The sequence below is a fragment of the Camellia sinensis genome, chromosome 11 (genome assembly GCF_055761805.1).
Source record: "Camellia sinensis isolate YWXY chromosome 11, ASM5576180v1, whole genome shotgun sequence".
Lineage (NCBI taxonomy): Eukaryota > Viridiplantae > Streptophyta > Magnoliopsida > Ericales > Theaceae > Camellia > Camellia sinensis.
The window spans coordinates 146,965,120-146,987,576 of record NC_138971.1 but is presented as its reverse complement, the minus strand read 5'-3'; the positions used below and the strand labels follow the sequence as shown (position 1 = coordinate 146,987,576).

The window sequence follows — 22,457 nt, the reverse complement described above, 5'->3', positions numbered from 1 at the left end:
AATAATTCTTTCCAAGGTGAATTTCCTACCTTTTTTATTCATTGTTCAGATTAGAGAGTCATTGATTTGGCTAATAACAATCTAGGAGGTAACATTCCTACAGAGGTTAGTTCTTTGTCCAATCTCTTCCACTTGAATCTTGGAATGAATCATTTTATGGGAACTATCCCACTTTCAATTGCGAATCTTTCTAATTTACGCATGCTTTCTCTTATGCGCAATAATCTAGAGGGAAACATTCCCTTCCAACTTGGGCAGCTTTCGAAGTAGTTTCTTCAGTTGTCGGCAAACAATTTGTCTGGTATGGTTCCTACTCCACTTTACAGCATCTCATCAATCCATTTCTTCTCTATCGCTATCAGCCTATTGCATGGAATTCTCCCACCGGATTTGGGCTTCACCCTTCCAAGTTTGCAAACTTTCTTGGTTGGAGGCAATCAATTTTATGGCCCTATACCATCGTCAATAGCCAATGCTACGAGACTTGTACAAATTGAGATCCCCAAAAATTCTTTTACTAGGTCCATGCCAATGAATCTGGGAACCCTTGATTCTCTAGAAATTTTACTTGCTTCTAGTAACTCACTTGGAACAAATGAAGGCAATGAGTTGAACTTTATCACTTCTTTATCCAACTGTTCCAATCTAAAAATATTGGATTTGGGTATAAATCATGTTAGTGGTTTGTTGCCCCATTCCATTGCAAATCTCTCCAAGGCATTCATTTGGTTGACATTAGATGGAAACTATATATCTGGAACCATACCTGTTGGTATTGGGAACCTTGTAAATTTACGCAGACTTTATTTAGACCAGAACATGCTTACAGGTAGTATTCCTGAGTCCATTGGAAAGCTTTCCAAGTTGGAACAGCTGTTGCTATTATTAAATAACATCTCTGGAGAAATTCCATCCTCTATTGGAAACCTTACCCGACTTGGTAGTCTTCTCATATAAAATAATATGATAGAGGGAAGCATACCTGTTTCTTTGGGAAATTGCAGCAACCTACAATCAATTACGCTTGGATACAATCATCTCACAGGAGTTATACCTCAGCCAATTTTTGGTCTTTCTTCCGTCATTTATCTATCCTTAAGTCAGAATGAAAAAAAATCTTATCGAGCCCAGTCGAGCTCGAGTTTCATTAATATTAATAAGCCGAGCTCAAGCTCAATAAACGGGCTCGATAAGCAAACGAGCAGAGCTCAAGCTCAGCAAAGCTCGACTTGCCTCAACTCGTTTGTAGCCCTAACCACAAGAAGTAGGCAGCTTGAAAAATCCAGAGGAACTACATGTATCAAACAACAAACTATTTGGAGAAATCCCAGTCGCTATTGGTAGTTGTCAAGTTTTAGAATATCTCATACTGGGAATAAACTTTTCAAAGGTACAATTCCCAAATCTTTCGAACAACTTAAAGGTCCACAATTCCTAGATGTTTCTTGTAATAACTTGTCTGGACAGATTTCGAGGTTTCTAAGCGAGTTTCCTTACTCTCAATATGTCAATCTTTCTTACAATATGTTTCAAGGCAAAGTTCCAAATGGAGGAGATTTCACAAACATTAGTGCCTTCTCAACTGCTGGAAATAGTAAGCTGATACCCCGTTTGTTTTGGGAGATGGAGAGGGAATTGGGATTGAGATGGAGGTGGGACCCACTAATGTTGTGTTTTTTTTGAGAGATGGAGAAGGGATTGGGATGGGCCTCCGGATTAGGATAGGCCTTGGAGGGGGGATTGAGATGGAGGAGGTAGAGGTGGTATTAGGTATTTAGTCCTCCAGCTTAGGTTTTTTTTTTTTTTTTTACATATTGGGCATCTTTTTTTTTTTAACATTAATGTTTAATGTTTTTGTATTTTTTGTTAAGTGAAAATCATATTTTTATTTGTTTTAATATTTTATATTTCTTTTATAGGGTAATAATCTAAGAAGCACAGACACTTCTAAAAAAGTGGCGTATCCCTGTCGTGTCCGTGTCAGACACCGACACTCATCGGACACTCTCTCAACACGTGTCCGACACTCATCCAAACATGTCCCAGTTTTTAAAAAGAATTTAGACTCGGACACTCTTCAGACACTCTTTGGACACTTGGAGGACACGCGTGTCTATTGCTCAAACACACGTGTCCATTGACTAGATATACACAAAACTAAGTTTGAATAAAATAACTTAGAATAAGATGATAAAAGAAAAATAATGTTAATTTATAAAAGTTAGTATTATATTGTATTCATTTATTGTCTTAGAATGATATATTCATATATATAACTTATAATAAATATACAAAATTATATATTATGTGCATGTCCCTTACGTGTTGTGTCCTGCATTTTTTGAAAATTGTCGTGTCTGCGTGTCCGTGTCATATCTGTGTCATGCCACTTGTCCTTGTCCGTGTCCGTGTCCGTGTCCGTGCTTCTTAGGTAATAATTTAACAATCCCCACACTAACAACTATCATCAAAACAAACACAATTTTACTTAATCCTCTCATTATCAATCCCCTCACTATTAATCCCCTCACTATCAATCCCCCCATTCTACTTCTAAAAACAAACGGGACTCTCACTGTTCTATTATTATTTTGCCTTTTAGCTTTTCTTTATCGAATGAGAAGGTTCAGACAACAATCATATCAAGCCCCGCCATTGCAAAACCATTATCTACAACTCTCTTATGGAGAACTTCTTCAAGCAACCAATGGGTTCTCTCCAGACAACTTAATTGGTGATGGAGGATATGGTTCTGTTTATAAAGGGATTCTCAACTTTGGTGAACAAATTATTGCTGTGAAGGTACTCAACCTTCACAAACGTGGAGCGAGCAAGAGTTTCATAACAGAAATGTGAAGCATTGAAGAACATTTTCCATAGAAATCTTGTCAAGATAATCACGTCTTGCTTAGGAATTGATTTTAAAGGCAATGATTTTAAGGCCTTGGTCTTTGAGTTCATGGAAAATGGGAGTTTAGAGAGATGGTTACACCCAAGCCTTTCAAAGCAGTAAGAACCTAAGAACTTGAATTTTGTTCAAAGGCTAAACATTGCAATTGATATGGCTTCTGCATTGGATTATCTTCACCATCATTGTGAAATAGCTTTTATTCATTGTGATTTAAAGCCAAGTAATATTCTTCTTGATGGTGATTTGTGTGCCCATGTTAGTGATTTTGGCTTGGCAAAGATTTTTTCAGCAATCACCGGTCTATCCTATCGTCAACAATCAAGTTCAATTGGGATTAGAAGCATAGTCGGCTATGTTGCCCCAGGTAATCATTTATATTTATTATTCATTACATTGAAATTGATTAAGAAATGTTATTTATTTTCATTATTATTACTTTGAGTTGAACTAAGAGATTACATAGAAATTAAGCATCATTTTAGTGAATCTAGAGATAACTTTCTTGACTTTGCCTTTTTGTGTGTTTAGCTAACACAACAAATTAAATCAACTTGTCCTACCCCTATCATATCTGAACATAGCTATCAAACCTTGAGATTATTTTATCTTTTGAAATGTTGAAGAATATTTTTTTTAGAGCAAACTTCACTTTACCCCTTATGGTTTGAGCCATGTGCGGTTTACCTCCTTCACGTTTGAAAATGACCACATAACTCCCTTGTGGTTTGTGAACTAAAGTGTACCGTTAAGTCCGTTAACGATTTAATGAAAAAGACTAAAATGCTCCTATATTTTCATCATTTGTTTGGAAGGCAAAGTGCACTTTAACCCTCCCATGCTTTATTCCATGTGCGATTTACCCGTTGAACTTTGAAAATGAGCATATAATCCCCTTATGTTTGCCACGTGGTTCACACTTGTTAAGTTAGATGAAATGTTTAACGGTGCACTTCAGTTCACAAACTTAGTGGGGGTTATGTGGTTATTTCCAAATGTCAAGAGGATAAACCGCACATAGACCAAACTACAGGGGGTAAAGTGAAGTTTGCCCCCCTTTTTTTTTAATTACCAAAAGATATACAATTTACTAGTTCAAAAATTATACCAACATTAAAATTTTGGCTTTTTTTTTTTTTTTTTCACTGTTTCATATTGTAGGGTATGGTATAGGTGACGAGGTATCAACACAAGGAGATATGCATAGTTATGGAGTGTTACTATTGGAAATGTTCACAGGGAAAAGACCTACTAATAACATGTTTACGGGCAATAACCTTCATAACTATGTAAAAATGTGTCTTCCAGATCAAGTAATGGATATCGTTGATCCCAAAATGATATTGGAAGATGAAGAGTAGCCAAGTAGGACTCAACAAAGTAGCTCAACCAACATTTCTAAATTGAAGGTTTGTCTTGTACCAGTATTTCAAATTGGAGTTTCATGTGCTGCTGAACTTCCAAGTGAGAAAATGAGTGCAGGAGATGTTCTTGAGAAACTACACAAGATTAGAAGTGTATTTCTTGGGGTTAGGGGACAAGGGCATTAGGATGGAATGAGGAATGATTTTTAACTATAGCCACATCTATAGGTTATTTTGATATTGTAGAATTTCCTTTCCTTCTCTCCCCTTTTCTGAATCTGCCATTGGTAAGCTAGATAAGGCATGAAAGTGGTTGTGTGGTATTGTCATCAACATTCATAACTAGTTATGGTTTCTCTATGTTACATATGCCTTCACCATCTCATTTTGTCATTGTCATTTCTCTAGATTATGCTCTCAAGTAGTTCTAATGTAAATAAGAGAGCTTGGCTCAAAACAAAAACTAATGCCATAAGAGCTAAAAGGAAGAAGAAAACAAAACTTCAGCTCATAGCATAATGGATTATGAATTTATCATGGTACTAGATACATATTACTTTGATGCAAAACTAAAACGTAATGTATATAACTAAAAGGAGATATGAATAGTCTTATAATGCGGAAAACAAAAACTTACACGTAGAAAGTGTTAAAAAAATATTGCCTTGAAGTGCTTCAATTTATCAATATCAATGAAAGCACAATAAACCCAAATGAACACAAACTATGAATATGAAAACAAGAGATGATGAAACCTTTTCAAATGATACAGTCAGGGTGCGGAACCAAATCCAGTTGTAGAGACACCCTATTTTGACTAGTTATAATACTTAGTTCTGGAGCCGAGCTGCCACTCTATGATGATGATAGGAATAATATGGAAATAGAAATATGAAGAACTCCAAGCACTTAGCTCAAGTGTGGATTCGCTTTAGCAATTGAGTCATTTCCAATCATTGGTTAGCCTTAACCTGAACCTTTTTCGTGCGTCAAAACAACAATTGTCCTTTCTTATTCCCGAGTCTGGACCACTTTTTGAACTTGTATTTATATCCCTAAACATTTTTCTAATTAATTTCAAGTCCTAAAAAGTTCAAATTTTGAGCCAAAAATGATTCAGAATCAACCAAGGAAAGAAACTGACAGCTAACACAACAGTGTGTAAAATGGGATTTGGTGTAAAGTGTAATTTATCCGTGTGTATTTTATAAGAGTAAATTGCACACAGTGCTTCCGTAAAACACTAGCTTTACGGTCAGCCAATTAGGATCTACCATGAAGGTGTAAAATTTAAATAATAAAAAAAATGTTGGCAAATTGAACATATTTGTGAGCAAACCATCATCATCAAACTTACCTAGCCATTACGCAATCACCAGAAAAGGTTAAAAGATCTCATCCTTCTCATGCAATAATGCTTACCAAGTACTATAGACATTGCAACACCAAACCAATTTCAGAAACAACATTATTAGATTTTGCCAATTTTCAAAAGCAACAATTTATAGATTTTGTGTGATCGTAGGTCTTGTGTGTGGCTGGTGGTAGGGCGATCAGAAGAGAGGTAAGGGTAAACAATCAAATGGTAAGCCGACGAGAGCTTTGGTTACCCCTACTTTTGCCCCACATTTCAAAGCTCTTGTTGTCGGCAACTCGATTGACTAAATTGTATAAGCTGGGGTGTTGCAGTAAGGGTTGGGTGATGTGGTGATCCAACTAAGTTGATTGAGTCAACTGGGTCGGGAAGTTAATTGGTGGTCTTGTGTTGCTGGAGTGGTGTTGGTGGAGGGGTGGACTCATAATTTGGATCATGAAAAATAACAAAGGACATGGTGATTGGTGAGAGGCATTGTCACGTGCCCATTGGACCAATGTTTTAAAAAACGGACCGACGAACGAGCTGGAAAAGAGATCAGGTGGATGGGTCATTGGTTCAACCGTCAGGTTGAACCGGAATCAAACTGTGATGTCATAATTATTTTATGAATATTTTTATGATTTAAAAATAAATAAAATACATTCATTTAAAATATTTTTATAATTTAATATATATATTCATCAATCATATATGTTTATATATGTTTTTATATTAATATTATTTGTAAAAATATTAATTATACATGTGTTTGAGGGAAATTAATTTGAATACAATTAATATTATATATTTCCTACATATTAATAAGGAACCATGGTGGCAGAGTGAAAATTCATGCTCTTTGGAGCTTGAGGTGTTGGGTTCAAGTCTCTTTATCATCAACTTTTTCAATATTGGACCAAATATAGCAAACCGGTCCAGTTCACTTCAACCCGGACCGGTTCGTCCGGTTTAGCAGTTTAACCACGGTTCACACCAGTTTTGCTTAAAATGACCGGTTTTCAAGAGGGAACGGGTTAGAGGGTATATCCGGACCGGACCATAGACCAGTCGACGGTCGAACGGTCCGGTCCAGTCCAGCTTTCAAAACATTGCCTCAGACCACCAAAACTAGGCTTGGTCTTCTCGTTGTTTGTACAATGAGAAGAGGAAAAGGTGAGGCTAGATGCATGGAAAAATCAAGAGAAGGAGACATTGTTTCCTTTATTACTAATGAAAAATGCTTTGTAGCTCGAAAAGGGAGGGGCTCGAATGGCCGGAATAGGTTGCCAGCACAACAAATTTTATCTCTCCTCTCTATCTCTCCTTCTCCAAAAGCATTCTCTCATTCTGCAAAATCCTCTCATCCTCTCCTCCTTATCTCTCTCTCAGACCCAACCAAAGTCTCCGGCGACCCTCACCAACGTGACCACCCCACCACCGCGACCGCCAGCACCCTTCGGCTTCTTCTCCCCCACCCCCACCAGCTTCAGCCAACCCAACACCACCCTCCCTCATTCTTCCTCTAGATATGTTTTTTAAATCAATAACTCTCCAAAAACAACATAAAGAAAGAAATAAAAAAATCAGAGAAAAGAAAGAAATTGAAGAAACCAGATAAATCTGGATGATTTATGTTGTTTGTTAGTGTTAATTGAATAACCCATGTTGGGTTTGCTTCAATTTTGTGGTGGGTTTGATAGTTTTTAGAGAGAGAAAGTGGGTTTGCTTCAATTTTGCAGTGGGTTTGGTAGTTTTTAGAGAGAGAAAGTAGGAGGAAGAAGTGGAAACTGAAGAGAAAGGAGGAGGTTTTTTTCATTTCTTTCTTTTCTTTCTTTTCTATGGAGATTCAACACTGTGAATTTGTGGCTTGAATTTTAGAGAGAGTGGGTTTGCTTCAAATTTGCTCATTTCTCTCTCCAAAAACTACCAAACCCATTCTGACGACTTCCCATTCGGCCGGCAAAGCCATCTCCTGCATCCTCTCTTCCTTTTCCTCCTCTGTTGCCAAAACAACGTCGTTTAGGCACATTCAAGCCATTCGGGGCAGCCAATTTTCGAGCTACCCAGCAGAACCGATTACTGATTTGGAAGGATGTGGCAATTAAACATTGGAACCATAAAAACTATGCTTTACGGTTCATCCATAAAGTATTTAATCTCATATTTTATTGTGAAAATAAAAATTAGACATTTCTTCCCTAAGCCCTCATTATCTCTACTAATAAAAAATTAATCTCATTATCTCTATCTGATTCCACTGTGCCAACAGTCTCCAATTGCACCATCGCTGGCTCCATCCATCGTAAGTCATTGTCACCAACATTTAGGTTTGTTTGGACCAACCAGATAAACTTGGATTAGTATTTTTACTATGGATAGTTAATTATGAAATTATCAATCATTTTAATCGTGTATCATATCCGATGTCTCTAGATTCGTTCAAGACTATAGGGTGAAATTGACAAAATGCTATTAATTTTGTATTCTACCCCCTATTGGGATTCATAGTCCCCCATACAAGACGTCATATCTAAGTGGACTATTAGTTTGGACCTCAATTTTCATACTGGGATTCATAGTCCCCAAACCTAGGATTAAATATTTTGTTAGATAATTATTAATTTAAACCCAATACCATGTCCGCCTAAACAAACATGGTCTCAATGTAAAAATAGCCCCCTCATCTACGAAATCCAAATGCCATACAAATGAAAGATGACGTACCCACTTATTCCGTCAGTGAATGTATCAGTCTCACAACATTTACAAAGTGACTGTTAAATTTGATTGTGTAACCAAGCAGATTCAGAACCACATTGAAAAAAAAAAAAAAAACCCTAAATCCCTCCAAGATTTGTAGTGATTCAGAGAGGAGTGACATAACAGAGCAATTGGAGATATATAAGCATAAATTGCATCAGATTTGAGTATTACCAGACAGATGCAGCCCTTCCAAACCCCAAATCTACCATTACTGATAATGAGAATCATTACATATGTTCAAATTACCAGGAAAGATAACAATTTTAAAATATAACATACTGAATGTGTATAATGTACATGGACAGAGAACAAGAGATATAAGTAGTTACAAAAGAGGGAGGATTCTATTATACACCCCCATTCCATATACACCCTTATTATGCCATTTTTTTCTTTAGTCATAATCAAATTTTTTATTTTAGTTATAACTAGTTTTTTTTTTAGTTATGACATTATTTTGAATATTTAATTATGATTTTTTATGTTTGGTTATATATTTTTTAGTTGTGACTTAAAAAATATGAAATTATGTCTTTTTTTTTTGTCGTTATAAGGTGCATAAGGATGTGTACATAGTCTTTCTCAAGAAAGAGAGAGCAAATGTATTAACTGATCTAAATCGATGAGCTGAGATTTAACAAAATGTATCGATCAATAGATCTAATCGACTTGATGAACTGAGAGAGAGATGGAGATGGAATGAAGAGAATGTACAGATTCATATTTCTGATTCAGTAATCTACTCTCCAATCGTTAACATTTGTAGCACTTGAGCCATCGGAATTGCACATCAAGCAGCTTTAATGTTCTGCAAATACAAAACCAAATGTCTTATCATCCAAGCTATTTTAATAATTTTTTGATTTTTTAACTAAAATATGAAATAAGAAATTATGTTCCGTTTGGTTCAATTTTTGAACCATGATTTGAAAGTTATATTTTGAATTTTGAATTTTTTAAATGAGAAAAGTTGTTTGGTTTTGAATTTTGACAAGAGTTTTGAGTTTTAAAAAGAATTTTAAGTTGTATTTTGAGTTTTGAGTTGTATTTTGAAATTTTTTGAGTTTATTTTTTTTGAATATTTAAATATTTTCTTAATTTTATTTTTTTAGGGTAAATATTTTTATTGTAAATATTTATTTATTTTTTTATTGTGCATTGTATTTACTACATTTGTGTGATGTATTTTTTAAAATATTTTAAAATTTTAAAAATTTTATTTTTTATTTTAAATATTTTATTTTATTTTTAAAATTTTAAAAATTTTAAAAAATTTTGGATCGCTCACATATATTCAAATCACAACAAATTATTTGGCCAACACTTAAAAAATAAAAAAAAATTATTTTTTTTTGAAAAAATAAAAAAATGTTTTTCTTCAAAAATAAAATAAAAATATATTTTTTGAAAAAATATTTTGTCAAAAAATAATAAATAAAAAATAATTTTAAAGAACAAAATAAAAAAATATTTTTTTTGAATTTTTTTTTTAAATAGATTTTGAAAAGAGTTGAAAAATTTACTTATAAATCTCATCTTGAGGAATGGTGATCCATTTAGTCCTAAAGATATTCTTATAAACCAATTAGTCCCATTGATTTTGGAAATATAGATTTAATATATTATATAAAAATTAGATTTACGGTTATACCCTTATTTCTATTATATTTCCTTCTCTTCTTTTCTTTGGTGCTAGAAAGGTAAGATACACAATGTATGAGAATCAAATTTGGATGAATTTTTATATGAAAATCTTTTTTATTTGAAAAACGTTTAAAAATGAGTATAAAAATCACTTGAAATATGGGATTCTTTAAACATTTCAAAACAATGTGGAATTCTTCAAACATTTCAAAAAGTATAAAAAAACTACTTAATAAGCTTTGGCCAAATGTATAATTTTAAACTGTAACACTCAAACGTAATACTCCAATGGAACACTACAAAAAAAAAAATAAATAAATAAATAATGTAACACCCTAATGAAACGTACAAAAAAAACCCTTTAATGTATTTTTCCCAAACGTAACAATTCAATATAACGCTCTCAAAAAACTCCTTAGTTTAACATTCTAACGTAGCACAAAAAAATTACTTAGTATAACACTCTAATGTAATACACAAAAAACTCTTTAGTGTACTTTTCATAAACGTAACACTCTAATATAATACTCCAAAAAAACTCCTTAGTGTAACATTCTAATATAACACACAAAAACTCCTTAGTATTAACACTCTAATATAACACACAAAAACTCCTTAGTGTACTTTTTCTAAATGTAACACTTCAATATAACACTTAAAAAAAATTCCTTAGTGTAACACTTTAATGTAACACACAAAAAAATATTTACTGTACTTTTCCTAAACATAACACTCCAATATAACATTAAAAAAAAAAAAAATGTGGAATTCTTCAAACCATTCCAAAAAAAAGTACAAATATTCATTACTAAGTTTGAGACAAGTGTATAATTTCAAACTGTGAGTGTTACGTTTGAAAGAAGTACAATAAAGAGTTTTTTAGTATTTTTGTGTATGTTACATTAGAGTATTATATTTGAGATTACATTGATTAGAGTGTTACGTTTGGAAAAAGTACACTAAAAAAAAATTTTTTTGGTTACATTGGAGCGTTACATTTGGAAAAAGTACACTAAGGAGTTTTTTTTTAGTGTTACATTGTCACGTTTAAAAAAAATATACCAAGGAGTTGTTTAGTGTGTTACATTAGAGTGTTTATGTTATTGGAGTGTTACATTAGAGTGTTATGTTTTTGTTCGTAATGTGAGATTGTTCCAGAATGAGAAAAAATCTAAAACTTCTATAGTGCGAATTGCCCAAATATGTAATTTTACATTTTGAGAAACCTACTTTTATCCCTAAAAAATTAAACCCGACTACCCTTTTATGTAATTTCTATTTTAATGGGGCTTTTGGGTTCATAAGGAAAAATGGAGGATTAAACAGTTCACAATATCACATTTTGAGATTTATTGGTACTTCACCCAAAAGAGTTTGGTTATGAGTTTTAAAAAGAGTTTTGAGTTGTGTGTTTGGTTATAAATTTTGAAAAGAGTTTTGAAATTTTTTGATCCAAATCATGATTTGATTTTTAAACCAAACGCTACCTTAGTATGTTTGGAATGAATTTTTAATTTTTTACAAAAATATGTACAAAAATAAAGAGAAAAGAGAATATTATTTTTTATTTTTTTTTTTGTATAGTTTGTTAGTTTTTTAATTTTATTAATGACTTTTTAATTTTTAAACTAAAAAATAATGTTCCCAAACAAGGCATTGTAGAGGCATAAACCCTAACATCATCCAACGCATGAAGACGAGATGAAAACCTAAGATTGATTGTTTGGTTGATTTTTGGATAAATTGCAGCTACCTCTGCTGAAGTTTCTGACAATTACAATAACCTTCCTACTTTTTTTATTTTTTTATTTTAATTACACTAACCCCTCCTGATTTTTTATTTATTTATTTGTAAACTGTCCATTTTCGCTAGTCAACCGTTACTTTGACTAACGATTTTTTTTGGGACAAAAGCCAGTAATTAGTTATTATTTGATTAGTATATAGAGAGAGATTTTAGTTTGGTTTGTATAACATTTAAGTACGAATTATTGAAGCCAATGAGAAGTATAAAAATTTGTATGTACGTAATGCAATAAATTATAGTGCTAGGAGAGCTTTACCCCCTTAGTGGGCAGACCCTGCTCAAACCGGATTAGCCGAGGTCTAGTGGGCTTCCGGATACCAGTGGCTTAGACCAAAAAAAATTGTTGAATGTGAAGGTACTCAAGCTTCACGAACATGGAGCGAACAAGAGTTTCATAACAGAATGTGAAGCACTGAAGAACATTCACCACCAAAATCTTGTCAAGATAATCACATCTTGCTCAAGCATTGATTTTAGAGGCAATGATTTCAAGGCTTTGGTCTACAAGTTCATGGAAAATGGGAGTTTGGAGAGTTGGTTACACACAAGTCTTTTAGAGCAACAGGAACCTAAAAACTTAAACTTTGTTCAAAAACTAAATATTGCCATTGATGTGGCTTCTGCATTGGATTTTTTTTTTTTTTTTTTGATAAATTGCATTGGATTATCTTCATCATCATTGTGAAATGGCTTTTATTCATAGTGATTTAAAGCCAAGTACTATTCTTCTTGATGATGATTTGTGTGCCCATGTCAGTAATTTCAGCTTGGCAAAGATTTTTTCAGCAACCATTGGAATATCCAATCATCAGCAATCAAGTTCAATTGGGATTAGAGGAACAATTAGCCATGTTGCTCTAGGTAAGTGTTTATATTTATTGCTTCTTACATTGAAATTGATTAAGAAATATTATCTAGTTACATTATATTATTACTTTGCGGTGAACTAAAATCCAATTACTAGATTATATAGAAATTAAGCCTAATTTTAGAGATGACTTTCCTTGCCTTTACATTATTGTCTGAATAGCTACCACAACAAATTAAAAATCAACTCTTGTCCTACTCCTATGGTATTCGAACATAGATATTAACCCTTGAGATAATTTTATCTTTTGAAATGTTGAAGTTTTTTTTTTTCTTCCAGAGCAAGTAATGAAGATTGTTGATCCCCAAATCATAATGGAAATGGAAAAAGAGCCAAGCAGGAGCAGGCAAAGTAGTACAACGAACATTTCTAAACTAGAGGCTTGCCTAGTACCAATCTTTCAAATTGGAGTTTCATGTTCTGCTGAAATGCTGAGTGAAAGAATGAGTGTGAAAGACGTTCTCAAAGAACTACACAAGATTAGAAATGTATTTATTGGGGTTAGGGGACAAAGGCATCAAGATGGAAGAAGAAATGATTCTTAACTAAAGCCGCATCTGTAGGTTATTTTGATGTTGTAGAATTTACTTTGCCTCACTTTTCTTCTCCCCCCTCCTTTTCTTTTTTAAATCTGTAATTGTTAAGCTAGGAAAGACATAAAAGTGATTGTACTTGTGTTACTATCATGAAATATTTATAACTAGTTAAAGTTTCTGTATGTTATACAAATGCCATTATGTATTTTGGTTTATGTTCTCAATTATCAAAAACTCAACAAAATCCACAAATCACACAAGCACAAATTCACACAAATATGTATGCATATATGTAGATTTGAGACATAAAATTGGCAATGACATTGAGGGAAAATCAAAGCGGTACAAAAATAAGGGGTTGGGGATTCTTACTTATCGGGATCGACGCCGTGGACTCCAATCCCTTGAGCATAAAAATTGGAAGAAGCGGAGAATATCTCAAATTGTTCATCGGTTACATTCAAAGACTCCATTGCCTTCTCCATTTTTGGATTTCTTGAAAGACTCTAGGGTTTGCGGCGGCGAATAGGAGGAGGAGAAAGAAGAAGAAGAAGAAGCAGCGGCGGCGACTGGCGGTGGTGCGAGGACGGAGGCGTGTCACGATGGCGGAGTTGGGGGTGGCGGACGGTGGTCGCCGGAGCGCTTCACTGGAGGAGGGGGGGGAACCTTCTCCTGCCTCTTTTTTGCTTTGCGTTTTATTATTTATTTTCTTTTTGGTAAATTACCACCAATAAATCCCAAATTAATAACTTATGCACTGTTTAGTCCTAAAAGTTTTCTTATAGACTGAAAGGTCCCATTACAATGTTAATAACATCAGATACAATGTTAGTAACATCAGAGTCATGTTACAAACATTAGATTTCAAACATCTAATGTTCATCAAATTTCAATAATGTTTGAAAATATAGGATGAAAAACATCTAATGTTCATCAGATTTCAATAAATTTTGAAATTATAGAATGAAACATCAGATCATTTACATCATTTACATCATGTTGATATAAAAATGGGACTAAATGGAGCATAAGAAAACTTTTAGGACTAAATGGATCAACGTTTCAAAAACTATGACTTATGGGTAAATTTTCCTAAAAAATATTAATGGCGAAAATTTCCGTGGGGAAATAACTGAACAATGGTATCAGCAAAAGAAAAAAAAAAAAAATACAAATCAGTGTTTAAATTTATGCACATTAATAATTAAAATAATATGCATTTTATTATTTTATAATTTTTTTCTAATACATTGTGTTGTTATTTTTCCAATTTACATTCCTCTTTTTAAAATTTTTAATCACATAATCAATAACTCATTTTATTAATAAATTATTAAATCAATTAATATTTTAATTATATCATAAATATCTTTTAATTAATAATTTTATTATTATACAAAAGAATAATTACTCAAATTATTTTTTCTATTAATTTTATTAAATAAAAATTATGACAAAACATTAAACGTTGTATTTGTAATTTAGCCTTATTTTTTCACTTCTTTTTTTTGGTACTATAGAGAAATTGGACTCATAGTAAATTACTACTAGACCATTACCATGTATTGATGCGTTTTTTTTTTATCAGCAAAATTAATTATTAATTGTTAAATTAACACTTATGAGAGTTAGCATTTTATCCTTTGCAAAGCCACACTTCCATTAGGAATTAAATTCTTAAGAAAATTATGATAGCCAACTAAATTAGGCGTAGTTTGTTTCATATACTGACGTGGTATTGCTAGTATATTGAATTTTTAAGGAGTTGTTTGGGGTGTCTTAAACAAGTGTATTTTTTGTCTTTTTAGACTAAAAAATTGAGGAACAAAATATGATGTTTGGGTTAATTTTTTGACTTTTTATGGAAAAATATATATTAAAAATTTGTATAAATTAGTGTGTAGGGAAAAATTAAGGTTGGGAGTTGTGCAGCTGTAATTTTTGACTTTTGGTGAATAGTGATAACTTTTTAACTTTTTGAGTAACTTTTTAACTTTTTGACTTTTTTTTAACTTGCCAAACTTGACTTCAGATAGCATGCTGACTTAGTTTTGTTTTATTATTTTGTTGAAAAAAATTACAGTTTGACGGAATGCGGGGAAATCAGTGGGAACCTTTGTTCTCAAAGAACCCCATGTTGGGTGCAATTTCTAAAAATTGATAATTAGAAAGTAATTAAAAATATATTTCTTTTACTTCTCAATAGTTAATATTTTTTAAAAATTTTATTTAAATTATTTCTTGTGCTATTGTCATCAAATAATTAACTAGTTAAGTTTTCTATTTATATATGGGAGCTGTTAAGATGTACACCTCATTAAATAGTGCATATCATATACACATTTATTTTAAACCATTAGATATTTACAGATTAATCTCAACCATTAAACAACTTGATTAGAAATATTGAATACCTCTTCAACCGGTTACAATATTCTTTACCCATTGTTGTATGTTCCACAAACCTTCCTCACTTTGTTTTCCCAAAACCCTTCTTTTTCAGACCACTCCAAAGCTCTTCTCTGCCCTCTTCAGACACGACTCTGAAGCTCTTTTTCGCCCTCGAAGACTATCCCGCGAACACAACGTGCCCTCGACTTTGCCTCAAGGTATCTCTCTCTCTCTCTCTCTCTCTCTCTGGCTCTGCAACTTGTTTCTCTCCCTTTCTCCATCTCCATTCTATGGAACCCTAGACTAAAATCCCCTTCTTCGAAACTGCCCCTTTCACCTTTGTGAACTCACTGGATTGGTTTATAAAATTAGGTTTAGGTTTTTTATGTTTGTTTGCTTTGGTACTTGTTTTGATTCCATATATATATATATATATACACACATTTGAAATTTGGCTTGAGTGTGTGAAATCTGATGTGTGGGTAATTGAATTTTGTACTGAATTATGTCCCTTCTATGTTGAATTACTAAAAGGATAAACTGTATGCTGGTCATTTTGAGCCTTATCCAAACCAAAGATTGGCATAATTTCGTTATCAATAATTTACCCCTTCCCATTGTGTTAAATAATGACGTCTACATAGTATTATTTGTCCAGGAGGACAATTAGTCTCAACCTTATTTAAGGGCCACCAAACATAGGATAAGGGATGATATGGAACTAATGGTCCAATCCTAGCCCTTCTTTCCTCGTACAAATATGGTTTTGGTGTCAATCTGTGTACTCCCTTTGTCTCACACTGTTAGTCCTTTTCCCAATTTGGGGATGTCCCAAAATGTTAGTCTTCTCTGGAAAGTCAAAGCATAAAATTTTACAATTTTGAAAATGGTCCCTCATAAGTGGTTGAATATATTTAAGACAGGGAATAAAAGGGGAATCTGAGATACCAAATGCCATTTTATTTGAATTTGAATTTGAATTTTTTATATTGTATGTCCCTTTGAAAAATTTGAACTCCCAAAAACTAACATTGTGGGATGGAGGGAGTACTAAATTGAGTGTTGATCTTTGTTTGTGTTGCATTGTGTGGTTTTATCTTATATTGTATCTTAGGACCTAGGATTTTTGTAATTTTATAGAAGTTTAATTTTTATAACAATTTGAATAGAAAATGATTTACATAACAAGTATATATTATATTTGGGCAGTAGAAATGCTTTATTTCTTTCCTTTTTCTACCCAACTCAACTCAATAAAGCCTTGTCCCTCCCAACTATTTGTTCTTGCTACATGAATCTTGTTTGGCATTCTACTCGATTAAGGGCCATAGTATTTGTTAAATCACAACTTAACATATCTTTTGTTACTATCTCAAGTTATATTAATTTTGTTTTTGTAGTACCCTTAGTGTGGACACTGTCACTATTTGTTGCTGTAATAGTTAGGGTTGCAAACGAGAGGAGTCGAGCTAAGCTGTGCCGAGTCGAGCTAAGCTTTCAGATGTTCAGGCTCGGCTTGGTCGAAATGAAGGAAGCTCGAGCTTGAGCTCGAGCTTCAAAAATTATGTTTGAACTCGATTCGTTGGCTTATTTAAAAGCTTGAGCTCAGCTCGTCTTGACTCAATATAAACGAGCTCGAATGAGCTCGAGCTCAAACAAGCTCGAAATTCCAATTCACATTTGTAACTCAAAAAATAAAATTCCAATTCATATATAGAGAGAGGGATGCACGCTGTTATGTCACTAATTCAATAAACTTTTCAATCACGTTTTTTTTTTCCCACAAAAATCAAACCCCCCCTCCCCTACCAAAAAGAAAAAGAAAAAGATGCAACTAGTAATAAAATAGCAAGCATTATACAGTGCATCATTGAACAAAACATAATTACTAAAAACGCAGTGCATCCTTAAATAAACACATTACACAGTACATTACACCGTGCATCCTTAAACAAAACATAATAACTATTTAAATTATTAGTTGAATGCTTTTTTTCATGTTGAATTACTATTATTTGTGGTAGTTTGTGCATGTTGTGTTTATGTACATAACAACGAAAATATATATACAAGCGTTTTTTTTTTTTTTTTTTTTTTTTTTTTTTTTTTTTTTTTTTGCAGTATTCGATCTGGGTCTATACCCATGTCGTGTACGTGCTTCTTAGTTTTATAGTCTTCAATACTTTATAGAGTGTAGGGTGGTGATCAAGCATACCTATATGGGACTGCTACGAAGATGATACTTCTATAGCTATCAACAGCCTTTTAGATACTCCATTGTTATTTTTTTAGATTTTCTAGTGGTTTTAAATACAGAGTATGCTATCAAAAAAAAATTAAAAAGTAAAAACAGATTCTATTTTCTATTGGGTATTGGCTATGAAGAGTTTCATAAGCTAGAAGGTTTCTATAGGTTTATTCGAGTTTTCTTTAAACTCATAAATAGGCACTATTGCAGTAAAATGAAATTAGCCTCCCAGATATGAATTAAAATTTAGATTTGATAGATAGATCTCCCTAACATGTTCGCAATGAAGATTTAGACTGTACTAATGTCTTATGAATGTTAAAGAAAACTTGAGGTTGAGCTTTCTGTTGAAGTGTACTTGATTTAGGACTTACAAAGATAATGTTTTATTGATATTATGAGTCTTTTAGATACTTTATTTTTATTTTATTACGACTTCTCGTGGTTTGAAAGATGGAGTCTAATTTCTATTAGGTACTTATTTAGGAAAAACTTATTTGTAGCTTAAGCTTAAATATCAAAATTTGATACTTAAGTAGTTGTAAAAATTAGGGTGTCGGGTGAAATTTTGTCAATTTTATTTTAAAATTTTTAAAACATTTTCAACTCAAATGCTAAAAAAATATTTTAAAAAAATAACTTTTTGAAGCTGGGTTTGAGACTCTTTTTTTAGCTAGCTTTATTTATTTAGTTGCAAATGAGTTTTGCTAATCACCCTCTCTGTTGTTGGGTAGAATAAGTTGAATGAGTTTTAGAGGTTTCGACAAGTTAATTAGATTTTCCTTAAGCTTATAAATAGGCTACATTGCTGTTAAACAGAATTAGCCTCCTTGATAAGAATAAAATTCATATTTGATTGATAGATCTTGAGTTCTCTCTCCCTTTCTTCTTTTATATGTCTCTTGTTGCTGCTTCAGTGATTTTTCTCCCTTATGTTCAGTTATTGATTTTGCTAATGACCTCTATTCTTCTACTCTTTTCCTGTATCTTTCTTTTTTTTAACTATCTTTTTCTTTTTCTTTTTCTTTTTGTTTTGGTCTAGATACATTTGGGGCATGGGGGACACATGTCCCTTAATCTGACATGACCTTGACAAGATTGGGGTTTTAGTTGCAATTCTGAAAAGCAAATATAGTGGCAAAAATGAAAAACTAGAAAGTGTGGGTATAAAACTAAAACGGCAAATTATTGGCCTAATTGCTTGAAAGCCCTTTCATTCTCATGGAAATACATGAGACAAATGCATGCGTGCGCGTGTGTGTGTGCGCATGTGCGCGCGCGCGCGAAAGAGAGACATAGAGGCTACTAGAGCTTCGATAACCATCAACGAGGAATTAGGTAGCCACCAGTGACCTTCACCGGAGATGTTGAGTGGTAAATTGATGCATTTATTTTTGGTTTTTTTGCTTATTTTTTAGATTTAAGGTGGATGTTTTAAGCTCAAGATTTTGGTATTGGATGGAGAAGATTTGAGGTTCATTGTGTTTTTCATATTCTTTCTTCTGTTCCCTTCCCTCCCTCCCTCTTCTTTATTATCTTATTTCTTCTCTATATTTCTTTTTATTCATATATCGAAAGGATTACATCAGCAAGTTTATTCTACCCAAGATATCTTAAATGGAAGTGCCTTGAGAGACCATGCTGCATCAAATGGTTTCAAATTATGATGTATATATTCTATCATATGCCCCTACATTGTATGTTTATTGGTGTATTGATAGGTTGATGGGAGTGTAATTGCCATTGCACTGATAATAATTCAGAAAGATTGGAATTAATTTCACGTACAAAGTGCTAAGTCAATTATATTGTTGCGGTTTCCTAAGTTTCTTTTGTTTTCTTCCTTTTGTTTGTTGATATTTTGTCATAGATGTGTTTGCCAATGGGGTATGCTTAGCTATTGAAGAAAGTGACAAAAAGATGACAATGCCTATTTGACTGAAAATTTTGTTTCATATAACATGCTTTTTAATGAGTGAATGGAAGCCTCCAATGTTGTATCCTGATAGAAATTGTTATTTTACTTGAGCTGGGGTTTTGAACTTGAACATGAAGAGGAAGGAGACCTTATATTTTACCTAGCTCACTTAGTTATTAGCGATATGTTCCTCAAAGTTGTTAATTAGCAGTTTTTATTTAAGCTTGGTCTGGCTTCATCCTTGTAGATTTCATGCAAACGACATACCTGGCTTGACTATCTGCTTTCTATATCATGGTATGTTGGTTTAAAGATTGGGGGTCATTTTTTCATTCAATTGTCGATTCTTCACTTGCAAAACTATGCTTTCTACATTGTAATTTGTGTTACAACTTCTCCCTTTGTTTCTTGCTGAATTGTAGGTATGGTTTGGATTGGCGAGGTGGAAAATGGTATGCTGATAGGAAGTTCAGGAAGGAGCAAATGAAATTGTTAGGACAGATCATACCTAAAAGGTGGCAACTGAAGTTCTTAAGAAGACCATTAACACGACCCAAATCATCTGAAAATGTTGTTAAAGTGTCAGAAGCGTTCCAAAAGGATTTACTTGTTGCACATAATTCTGGAGAAATGAATCGACCTTGTTAGTAACAGATATAAAATGCAACAGCACTTGTTGAGGAAAATATATTGTTTATTGAGATTATACTCATTAGAGTTTTTTGTACTTGTTACCTGTGAAGAAATATAATCTACTAGTTTTGTCTCCTATTACATTTGTGTTTTTTCTTTGAGATGGATCTCCTCAAATCTTACCTTTTTGCCTTCATTTTTCTTAATGACTGGAAGAATGGAAACAATATGTATCTGCATTTTTTAGTTTTTCTTGAATGCCTTCATTACAAAAATTGATGATTAAATTTTAAAAACACCAATTTTGTTCATTTTGTTTTGACAAACACCACAAATTGAATATGTTATGATTATTAGACTACTCTATCTTGTTGTGTAAATGAAATACACAAAATATCCAACAAAATTAATGGTTTGGATTCGAAATAGAATCCGTGAAGTGCCCCACAAGCCCAAACAATACCCTTAAATCCAAATCACAGGGGCTCGAGGTAATCCACCTTTTTAAATTTGGTGAGGTCAAATAATTACGCAAATTTATGAATATCCTTTTATTTTTTATTTTCTTCAAACTACATATTTTTTTTTAAAAAAAATATTGAAATTTCACTTTGAGAAAATATCATTTTTCCCTCAAACTATAACTCAAAAAACAATCCAACCACTATTCGATTTTGCATCAATTTTGCTCCACCATCCATTACGGTCTATGATCAAATAGAAATTGCTCATGTGGCATCCAAAATATCAATTAGTTCTTTGAATAAAATGAAGTTTGGAGGTCTAATTGATATTTTATAGATAGTTTGGACGGTAAAATGAAATTTTAAATTTCATTGCCATGTTAGCAATTTTCGTTGGATTATGAACAGAAGCTAATAGCGGGGGTAAAATTAATCCAAAATCAAATAAACTAAGTGTAAAATTAATATTATTAAAATAACAGAGGTTAGCATATTTTCTAAAAATATTAATATTAATATTATTTTAATAATATTTTAATATTATTAAAATATTATTATTAAAATTAATAATATTAATAAAATTAATATTGTTAATTTTTCACTGATAGTATGAAAGGCAAAATAATATTTCCTCTTTTACCTTTATTAAAATTATTAAATCTTCATATTAAATTATGTTAGCATATTTTATAATAATAAATATTAATTATTATATGATATTAATTACATCAACAATTTCTTCACAGATTAGGGCATGGTTTACATTTTGTAAAATAGTAAATTACACCTTCACCCCGCTTGCCAATGAATACTTTCTCACTTTGGTCTCGAAACTATTATATTCTTTTCACTTTGGTCCAAATTATAACAAATGTTATACTTTTGTGATGGAAAATGTGGCATGGGTCAAGTTCACCTTCATTTGTACAAAAACCTCCGCTATAGACCACCTCAACATGCAATCTTCCATCGTAGAACACTTCCATTTACCGCTTGCCATGACCTATCTATTTTGAAGTGGGAAAACAAAGTTTTCTAAGTGATCAAAGTAGGAAAATTAATTTTTAAAATTCTAAAGTTACCCTCAGAAGTTAGCAAATTGGACCAAAAGTAAGAAAAGACAAATAATATAGGGACTAAGGTGGGTACAATGACAAACAATGAATGAAAATAGAATTTATTATTTTAAAAAAAGAGTAACAGTAAAAAGATAGTGACCAACTACGAAATAATAGGCAATGACTAATACTGGTATGTGCTAGAATTATAAATGTGTCAAAGTGATTTATAGCCAACGTCATCATTTGGATATAACGATAACATGACACTAGTAGCGGTAACAATGCTATTATAGTGGTCTAAGTCGATGATGATGGTTGTGTTTCAGTGGATCAAAGGGTGTGATTAATTGAAATTGGTAACAATAACATTGTTATCTAATTCACTAATAATGACAAGGAAAGAAAAAGTGAGAGTCGATGAGATAGTCATAGCAATAACATTTAACATTGAAGATAATGAGAGAGAGAGAATCATAGAGTGAGAAATGTAGTTGG

General features: G+C 32.5%; 1 protein-coding gene and 1 pseudogene across 1 annotated transcript; both read left to right on the top strand.

Moving 5' to 3' along the window:
- The first annotated feature begins 303 nt into the window (after window positions 1-303).
- Window positions 304-4,269, top strand: LOC145802747 (receptor kinase-like protein Xa21; annotated as a pseudogene).
- A 111-nt stretch (window positions 4,270-4,380) lies between these two features.
- Window positions 4,381-13,256, top strand: LOC145802746 (putative LRR receptor-like serine/threonine-protein kinase At3g47570). The gene is made up of 4 exons (XM_082895513.1): window positions 4,381-4,437; window positions 12,136-12,464; window positions 12,499-12,704; window positions 12,991-13,256. Exons 1-4 carry the CDS (start codon window positions 4,381-4,383, stop codon window positions 13,254-13,256), a joined length of 858 nt encoding a protein of 285 aa, XP_082751639.1.
- The last annotated feature ends 9,201 nt before the right edge of the window (window positions 13,257-22,457 follow it).

Excerpts from the sequence above, each read along its gene's own strand:
- LOC145802746 (XM_082895513.1), top strand. The coding sequence starts at position 4,381 with ATGAGTGCAGGAGATGTTCTTGAGAAACTACACAAGATTAGAAGTGTA. Across the intron at positions 4,438-12,135 it reads TTAGAAGTGTATTTCTTGGG|CCGAGGTCTAGTGGGCTTCC; the intron begins GTTAGGGGACAA and ends AAACCGGATTAG. Across the intron at positions 12,465-12,498 it reads ATTGCCATTGATGTGGCTTC|TGCATTGGATTATCTTCATC; the intron begins TGCATTGGATTT and ends TTTTTGATAAAT.